The following is a 9,846-nucleotide window of genomic DNA, read 5'->3' on the forward strand; positions in this document are numbered from 1 at the left end:
TCTATCTATCTATCTATCTATCTATCTATCTATCTATCTATCTATCTATCTATCTATCTATCTATCTATCTATCTATCTATCTATCTATCTTGTTGCCTTTATCTAAATTGAAGGTTATCCATATATCTGCACAATATTTTTCAACCTTGGAAGTATGGCATAGTCTTTGTAGCTACATAAATGTTACTGATATCAGTTTTTATGGAAGCCCTGTGTAGGAAAAACATGATTGAGCTCTCAAGACAAGACAAGACAAGACAAGACAAGACAACAGATTGCGGTTTACAATATATTACAAACGTTAATGGCCATGGCAGCAATTATTAACCCACACTCCATTTTAGATGACTTCCTGTTTCCCCTACTGTAAACATCTTTATTAGATTGTTGTCAATTAGAGATGAGAGTGTTCTGTTCAGTCCTATCCGCACCGTATGGTAGTCTGACAGGTTGTTCATAAAAGCCTTTATTTCAGAGATTGTTAACAGCTATTCTGCCAACGCCCTGGATATGCCAGACTGAATCTTGACTCCGTACCCCGTTGGAGACAGCAGCAGGCATTAGTTGTGAGCTAGAAATGTGAGTGTGTCACAAACCACCTCTTATCTCATCTAAGTACTAAGATGCACTTTGAGGTCATACAAATTAAGTTGCAGTAATGTACATAAAATATTAAAGCTTCTGTTTGACACTGTGTTTAATAGGCTAGGTCAGTCATCTATTGAAACTTATTACCACGAGTCAGTCTAATGTTTGGCGACTAATCAACTCAAAATACTTTTTTTGGCATTCTGTTCTGTTAGGGGAACAAATTTCTCTGTCTTAGGTCAGTACGCAAACGCCTGTAATGCAGACTGGTTACTGATAAACTAAAGTGGGCACACTGAAGCTTTGAAGTGGTAGTGGCTCATATCTCAAGTTATGTATAATGAGTTGGGAACAGACTGACAGAATGATGCATGCCTCTTTAGAGGTTACTCACTGCAGGCTGAGGTACAGGAAATCAAGGTTTATTTGTGTTTGCAGATAATCATGAGACTTTTGGTAAGTTTGTCTTACTGTTGCAGCTGTTTGTTAGTTATCGCTTTAACTTTAGAGTATTTAGACCATCAGTTATTAATTTGTGTCAAATAACTAAAAAATGTATGGTACTGGTACTGAGTGATTTACTTTTATATTGTGAAAGAACATGTCTCAATGCTATAGTCTATGAGCTGTCAAAGGCTTAATAGCTTAATAATAACTTAGGGAGCTAGAATATGGTAGGGCTACGTGGATACAATAAACAAAAAAATATCTTTATTTTCTCTTTCTTATGTATCTTACTAGTACAGGTTTGAAATCCACTTTGCATTCAGAACTGCCTTAATTTTACATAGCATATATATATATATAAATAAATTTTGATTTATTAACTTGAAATTTTGAGAGAAGTAACTCGAAATTTCGAGTTAGCTCTGCCAATCCGTAATCTACGTGGAATGCACACTCAAAACCAGATCACAAATTGGTGCTTTTCAGAGTACGTTTGCTGATAGTAACGCCATGTGATTCAGCTAATACCAATTTGTGCATTCATGAGTGGCTGTAATACCGGTAGCTTAGCTGTAGCATTTGTAGCATTTGTAGCTGTGGGCTTCAGCTTCCGGGTAACAAGGAAATTATGTCATTCACGTAGATTACCGATTCGCAGCGCTAACTCGAAATTTCGAGAAAGATGGATACTTTTTTTCTGTTGTTTTTTAGTGGCGGAAATGGGCTTCCATAGTTTTGACATCATAGTGTCACACAGTTGTTGCAGATTTGTCAGCTGCTCATCCAGGATGCAAATCTCCCATTTCACCACATCCTAAAGGTGCTCTGTTGGATTGAGAGGTGGTGACTGTGGAGGTCATTTGAGTGCAGTGAACTGATTGTCTTGTTCAAGTGACTAGTTTGAGGTTATTTGAGCTTTCCGACACTGCATTACCCTGCTGAAAGCAGGCAACAGAAGATGGGTCTACTGTGGTCACAAATGGATGGACATGGGTCATCATCAATGATCAGGTAGCCCGTAGCCCATAAAACCATGCACATTTGGCCCAATATTAAGAAATACCATTGCATCACCATCTGCAGCCATAAACGTTAATACGAAGCAGGATGGATCCATGATTTTGTGTTGTTTATGCCAAACTCAAATGAGTGTCTAATGACTGTAGTTTTTTAAGGTTATTGTTAGATTTCAGCATCACCTATACAGTATTATTAAATATTAGGAAGGTTTAGCTTAGTGTGATGGCCAGAACATAAGAGAAGTGCTCTTTGGGTCTTGTTTTGTGCTAAACATTTCCTCTTCAAGATAAGAAGGAACTTATCTTCACCATATAAAAGACAGTAGCAGAGAGTTGCCACTGGCCTGATGGTTTTACTTTGGAAACTCTGGCCTAAATTTCTTTTATGTTGAATTTGGATTTTGAGCTGACAGATGAAAACCACAGATGAACTTTAGTTCAACCTGAATTCTAATTCTGATGAACATCTGTTATTTAGTACAAGAGTAGAGAAAAACACATTTAAAATGTTGTATCTACTCTTGCCCACATATAGGCAGATGTTACATGAGTTATCTTCTACTCTATGACCTGTCTAGCTGATTTCCTTGAAAGTATAAAGCCAAGGTGGAATTCAGTGAGTGAATCTGATTAGCATCATCATCTTAAATTTAATTTGATGTCTGGTACCCTTGATGTGACCTAACACTGACCATGAACACCACAGCTGCTCTACACCAGTCCAACATAATGCATTACTGTAAACTTAACAACAGAGATGCAAACTAACCAGCATAGCCTGCATTAAATCCCATAGTATATTTTATTCAACCTTTGAATAACAGAAAGTTAATATACTTCAGTTTCCTTTGCAGGAAGTTTCCCAATGTGGAGAAAACATACTGAAACTTCAGCAACACACTGTGTACAGATCGAGTATTTAAAATGATTGAGGAAATTACAAGCTTTACATTTCCAATTCATCAAATGTCACTGAGCAGTCCTTACCTTTAAAAATAATCACATTTCTTCCTCTCCTGGTCTAGTCATTTTTACAACTTCATTATATCAGACCAGCTACTGCCCCTTGTTCACAAGGGGTTTGCTTGTATGTCTGATTTAGAAGATTTTTACACCAACTTTCCTGTGTCTCCTTCCAGTAATGAAGCAGGAGTCTTTTGCTTGTTTCACAAAGATTTCCTGAGAAATAAAGCAGTGTATCTTTAGCTAGCAGACACACTCTATGACATGCTGCACAGAAACAGCTTGTGTGTTTGTTGATGTTTGCTGCGCTGTTTGAATGTTTCATTTGAAATTTCCTGCCACTTAAAGAAACATTACTTGGTTTTATCTTCTACTGTAACACTAGAGAGATGCTTAAGTAACATGACTGCGACTTATTGGCATTGGCCCCAAAACACTGTTCTGGATCATTCCAGCCAACTTTAACCCTGAACATACTGCAATTGTGATACATTAATTTTTTAACCTTTTCCTTTACGTGCAATAAGCAACGGGAATGGATATACTAATAGGGTTTTCATGTATATTTTACTTTTTCCTCCATTTAGGTTCAAATCAGTTTAATGTTTGAAAGTGTGCAGTGAAGGGAAATAATAATGTTCCTCAAATTTCTCATTTGATTATTTTACGAAGTAGAGACAAGAGACATTTAAAATGTAGGGAGTAAAAGTAAAAAGTTCTCTCTTGATTATTATAATTACATCACACATGTATAATTCGATGATAGGAACAGCTGATTGACCACTGATTTAGGGATTGATTTCTTGCATGTGTTTGATCACTGCACAACATGTCGAAGTTGTCTTTGACACTGTTGCATTTGGATCATTCTGAAACTCTCTGGCAGGGAACCCAGAGAGAGATACGGCACAGTCTATGAGGCATTCATATTTAATAGTGCATAGGTCTTTGTAACACATCACATTAGTCAGGCCTATTAGTAAGATGGATCTTTTCCTCTCACTGCTCTGTCTCAGTGAGGGAAAAGCAGACTTTTTCCATTTTGAGGGATGGAAGAGGAGTTGAGTCTCACCTGGAATTGATCATTGTCATGTAAAATCTTAATTTTATCTACTGACGAGCAGGTAATTAGATCTAATTTTACCATAGCTGAAAGGAATTTATATGTATGACAGCCAACTCTAGGCTCATTATAGCTTCCTTTTTCCTCTGACCTAAGAGCAGAAACAAACACACTGTTCTTTCTTCTCGATTAAAAGTTATTAATGAGAGGCAGGTCATAACAAAATGAATTTTAATTTGCATTTTTTTAGCCAAATAATGTTGGATGTAAGAAAAATATAACTCTGCTATTTAAACTGCTCCCTATATTGTGTCTTTCTAATGCCAGAGGCCTTTCTGTTGCTCGAGGCTAGCTGCTCACTCTGAAGGTGCAGCATGAAAAGATGGAACAGCTGCTTGTACCACCAGGTCCAGACAGCTTCCGTCCCTTTACCCATGAGTCACTTAAAGCCATCGAAAAACGGATTACTGAAGAGAATGCCAAGAAACCCAAGGGAGAGAAGAAAAAGCGCAAAAATGAAATTAAGCTCAGACCAAACCGTGACCTGGAGGCAGGCAAACCACTCCCCCTTGTATATGGAGACATTCCTCAAGGACTGGTGTCGATACCACTGGAGGACCTGGATCCCACCTACAGTAATCAGAAGGTAGGTTTGCTTAAATTTAAACTTGAACACTAACCTCCAAGTTTAGATCTTTTCTCTGTAGTGTTCGAGTTTACATTAATTCATTATTTATGAAATTGCACGCAGCTATTAAAATTCCACTGTTGGTTTTAAATCTTAAATGAGAAGTCAATAAAAATGATTCATATGAAATTTGTCAGCAGTATATAAAGTTGTTAGCAAAATTCTCGAACCACCCTTAATTTCTTTATGTTTAAAATGCTTTAAAAATAAAGAAATGAGGAGTGGCCCAAGACTTTTGCACAGTGTTGTATGATGTTGTATACTTTTGTAAACTATAATGCAAGACAGTCAAAGAGTATCCATATAAGAGTATAAAGATGTATAAATGTCTGTCTGTCTGTTTCTCTCCCCCAGACTTTCATTGTATTAAACAAAGGAAAGGTCATTTTTCGCTTCAATGCCAGTCCAGCCTTGTACCTCCTGAGTGCCTTCAACCCTCTACGAAGGCTATCAATTCGGATTCTGGTACACTCATATCCTTTCATTAGGATATGAATCTGATATGCATGAATAATGTTGATGTTGAGCTGACCTAAGCCCAGGATTACATGTTCACTTTGTTCCTTTATTTACATGAAAAAATTATTTTACTTTCACAATAAAATCAGTTACTTCCTTGACAACTGTGTGTAAATTGTTCAACGTGGTGATCATGTGCACTATTCTCACTAACTGTGCATTTATGACACTGAGCCAACCACCTGACTGGGCAAAGAACGTGGAGTAAGTGTTCTACAAACATACATAACATACACACAGTGTAGATACTGTGAAGAGTAACTGGTGTTCCTTTTTCTAACAGGTACACATTTACAGCGATTTACACCTTTGAATCCCTCGTTAAAATTTTAGCTCGGGGGTTCTGTATAGGAAAGTTCACATTTCTAAGAGATCCCTGGAATTGGCTGGATTTCTCTGTCATTGTCATGGCGTAAGTACAGGGCTTTTTTATTATTTTTGTAGTTTTGGCACACATTTGGAAAAGACTCACCAAAGAAAAAAATAATCAGGCTTTCATAAACAGAGACGTTGCTTGTTGGCGTTAATTTTTTGGTACTGACTGTAGCTTCATTATTGCTGTTTTGCATGACTCTATGTTACACCTATTGTCATCTCTGTAAATAATAATAATAATGGATTGCATTTATATAGCGCTTTTCGAGACCCTCAAAGCGCTTTACAATTCCACTATTCATTCACTCTCACATTCACACACTGGTGGAGGCAGCTACAGTTGTAGCCACAGCTGCCCTGGGGCAGACTGACAGAGGCGAGGCTGCCATATCGTGCCGTCAGCCACTCTGAATTCTAAAATAATTATCATTTTTCTTGCAGGTATGTAACAGAGTTTGTATCCCTGGGCAATGTTTCAGTCCTTCGGACATTCAGAGTATTAAGAGCTTTCAAAGCAATTTCTGTCATTCCGGGTAAGTAGTTACCATATTTGTTTTGTTCTTTCATAGTTTAACAGTACGCTCATCCAATTGCCCACCCTTGAGCAGCTATGGACCCACCAGTGCCAAATTTATATTATCACACCTATTTCACAGAGTTGTTTCACCAGTATGAAAATGAACAATTCTTAACAATCCCAACCTATAAAATGTATGTCATCTTATAGGTGGTTCTGTAGATGGTAATGAAAAAAGAGAGAGAGAATCTGCTCTTATTCTAACTTATTTCCAAAAGATCAACAAGATGGATTAAATAGTGGTGGCACTGGGTTTAGACAAACAAACAAACAAAAAAATATACTAAAAAAAACATGGATGCGTTCTAAGTGGATTACCACTAAAGGAAAAGCTCACTGGTATCCCTTTGTATATTTACTGTCTCTCGACTGACTGCAAGTGATTTTGTGTTTACAGGCCTAAAGACCATTGTTGCTGCATTGTTCCAGTCAGTGAAGAAGCTTGCTGATGTGATGATTCTCACAGTTTTCTGCCTGAGTGTCTTTGCCCTAATAGGTTTACAACTGTTTATGGGCAATCTGAAAAATAAGTGCATACTAGAAGAATTTGTACAAAGCTATTTGAATAACACAAATGTGACTGTGGACTTTGAAAATAAAAGTAAGTATTTGATCCCAGAAAAAAAAAAGAAATTTAAAAATTAACACTCAAATCTCAAATTAACACATAACAATTAAAAATTTAAATGAAAAGTGTATATTGCAACACAGAAATCACAGCTGGTTGAGATAATTTACTCAATCACTGCTGTACATTGCAGAACTGTACCCCATTTCTACTGTTGATACTTACATCAGTATTTGTGATTGACCTCCAACAAACCACTGCTATTAAATACTACTATTTTCTCTCTGTTCCAATCAGGTCTTTATTATTACCTTCCTTCGAATAGCAAAGATCCACTGCTTTGTGGAAACAGCAGTGGAGCTGGGTAAGCAAGCTTCCTCTCCAGTTACCAGAGTACTGAATAAAGTCCATATTAAACACAACCCCAATGCCAAAAAAGTTGAGACCATGTGTAAAATATAACTAATAACAGAATGTAACAATTTCCTCATATAACCAAATTTTATCAACATGGATAACAGAAAACACATCTCAGCTTTAAAATGAGAAAATGTGCCATTTTAAGAAAAATTCTGGCTCATTTTGAATATAATGCGTTGTGGTGCCAGTTCCTTTAGAGCTTAACAGAGTCGATTTCTTGCAGACATTGTCCAGAGGGGTACATGTGCTTCAAAGCGGGAAAGAACCCAGACTATGGTTACACCAGTTTTGACTCATTTGGTTGGGCCTTCCTGTCACTGTTCAGACTGATGACCCAGGATTATTGGGAAAACCTTTACCAGCAGGTACATTAAAAATGTTATTGTTGTCGGTGATCCTTGTTCTTCTTCACTGGCCAACTAGTCTGATAGCATTTGTTGTAGACAGACTGTTCATACATCAAAAGACAAGCTTGATTGTGCTCTCGGTGCTTCTATTAAGATTTTTGAAATTTTAGACTATTTCAGAAATATTCCAACCTCTTTACTTTCAATTTTTTGGCTGCACCAGAAGCAAACTACAATCAACAATGCCACTGCAGTTTCTCCAGAAATTGCGTTTAGTTAACTTTGTTTCTATGAAAACATCTTTGGTTGTTTTTAAAAACACTTTTAACCTCACGTGGTTCAGATTATTCCATATTTTCTTCTCTGAGGACATGAAATGGCAGTGCCTGCTGTTTATGGGAAAAGCATTCTCCTACCACAGTATTATAGAGAGTATTCAGAGCTTTCTGTTTAAACAAACATCTAAATGCCGTGCAGGTGCATCTTGGTCAAAGGAAAACAAGAGTCCTACTGAGGCAAACATAGGCAAACATAGTTTCAATGGCTGCAAAAAAAACATGTGGGTGTACTGCAAATAGGCTACTGCCTACATTGTACTATCAAGAAAAGCAAACAGTAATACAATAAGACTCCCATAAGCAGGTCTTTTAAGCACTCTGCACTAACTTTGACTAATAATAAGCCATCAAATGATCGCATTTCTTGAATGTGAAATGGAACAGAAACGGTTTTGTTTGTTTGATAGTTATATGTAAAGTCATATTAACATTTATCCATATACACATACGGATTTGACAATCCATCAAATAAAAAAGTACTTAATATATATTACTGAAGAAAAAAAATGTAGGTAATTTGCAACTCTATTAAACTTTTGTCATAGTCCCCTTCTCTCCATGAGACATGTGACAATAGCATCATGGATGATTTATAACACTAAACACTAGAGTCCAGTGTGTCACTGTAACTAATTTTGCAGTGTATTTATGTCATAACTTTTGTATTTTGTTTGTTTTTTTACATGTACTACCAGATAATTTGGCTGATATAGTTTTGGTCTCAGGCAAATGAATATAAGAGCAATTATGTTTTGTTGCTACAGCATAATTACATAGATGGTAGAGTGGCTATTTCAGTTTTAGAGCAAGAAATAACATAAATGCAAAATGTGGAATTCAAAGTTTAAGGTTTTTACACACGCTGAATATGAAAACATGGAGTTTAGAGGAGTTAAATGGACAGGCAGGATTTGTAGTAAATTAGCGGACAAGTTATTAATCTTCGTTTTGTTGTTACTATTACTCTATAACAATGATGAATGAAAGAAAATCAATGTGAAGATCAATGAAAGACATCGACTTTAGATTTTGAAATTTGAAATGGTAATGAAAGTGATTTGTTTGAGGTTTTACCAAGCTCTACTGTGATTTTCTTTTATACCTAGAAAATTCAATTTTATCATCTTTACTTCTGAGTTGAGAAATTTTAGAAATATAAGTTAACATGTGCAATCTTTAGATACACCTCTATTTGAAGGCCCTCTAACTTTTAAAATATCCACTGTATTAGGGTAGATTTTTGCATGTCTCCACACTTTAGCACAGTGTAGTCATGTCAGCCAAAGGCAGGTATATAAAAATATTGTGAAAATTTTTAAAAAGTTAGAATAAAAAAAGAAATACGGGAACCTAGTGTTTTATGTTAAGTATAAATACTTTATTTGAAAAAGTGCAAAATCTTGTTTGTTTTTTCATTGCAGACTTTGCGTGTATCTGGGAAGCCCTACATGATTTTTTTTTTGCTCATCATATTCCTTGGTTCCTTCTACTTGATCAACCTGATTTTGGCGGTTGTAGCCATGGCCTATGAGGAGCAGAACCAGGCCGCTGCAAAGGAAGCTCAGGAGAAGGAAGAGGAGTTTAAGGCCATGGTTGAGCAGCTGAGACAACAACAAGAGGAAGCTCAGGTACATTGATTGAGTCCATAAATTTCTCTCAAGATATAATTTTAGTTAAGTCAAAATGCATCTTCTTTGAAGTACTGTAAATTCAATCAGAATAGAATAGAATAGAATAATCCTTTAACTGTCCCACAAGGGGAAAGAAACATACACAATTTTTTTCATACATATTTACAGTGGGGCAAAAAAGTATTTAGTCAGCCACCGATTGTGTAAGTTCCCCCACTTAAAATGATGACAGAGGTCAGTAATTTGCACCAGAGGTACACTTCAACTGTGAGAGACAGAATGTGAAAAATAAATCCATGAAT

General features: G+C 36.4%; 1 protein-coding gene across 1 annotated transcript in view; it reads left to right on the forward strand.

Moving 5' to 3' along the window:
- The window catches only part of LOC102196583 (sodium channel protein type 2 subunit alpha-like), a 26,731-nt gene that overhangs the window by 445 nt on the left and 16,440 nt on the right, over positions 1-9,846 (forward strand). Inside the window, 9 exon segments of the mRNA XM_013908339.1 lie at positions 4,409-4,727; positions 5,124-5,242; positions 5,403-5,492; positions 5,572-5,700; positions 6,105-6,196; positions 6,638-6,841; positions 7,106-7,172; positions 7,452-7,593; positions 9,335-9,541. Of these exon segments, the coding sequence (XP_013763793.1) occupies positions 4,464-4,727; positions 5,124-5,242; positions 5,403-5,492; positions 5,572-5,700; positions 6,105-6,196; positions 6,638-6,841; positions 7,106-7,172; positions 7,452-7,593; positions 9,335-9,541 (1,314 nt within the window). The 5' untranslated portion in view covers positions 4,409-4,463.

This window comes from Pundamilia nyererei, unplaced genomic scaffold, assembly GCF_000239375.1.
Source record: "Pundamilia nyererei isolate P.nyererei 1_Seehausen unplaced genomic scaffold, PunNye1.0 scaffold00009, whole genome shotgun sequence".
In the NCBI taxonomy this organism is placed as follows: domain Eukaryota; kingdom Metazoa; phylum Chordata; class Actinopteri; order Cichliformes; family Cichlidae; genus Pundamilia; species Pundamilia nyererei.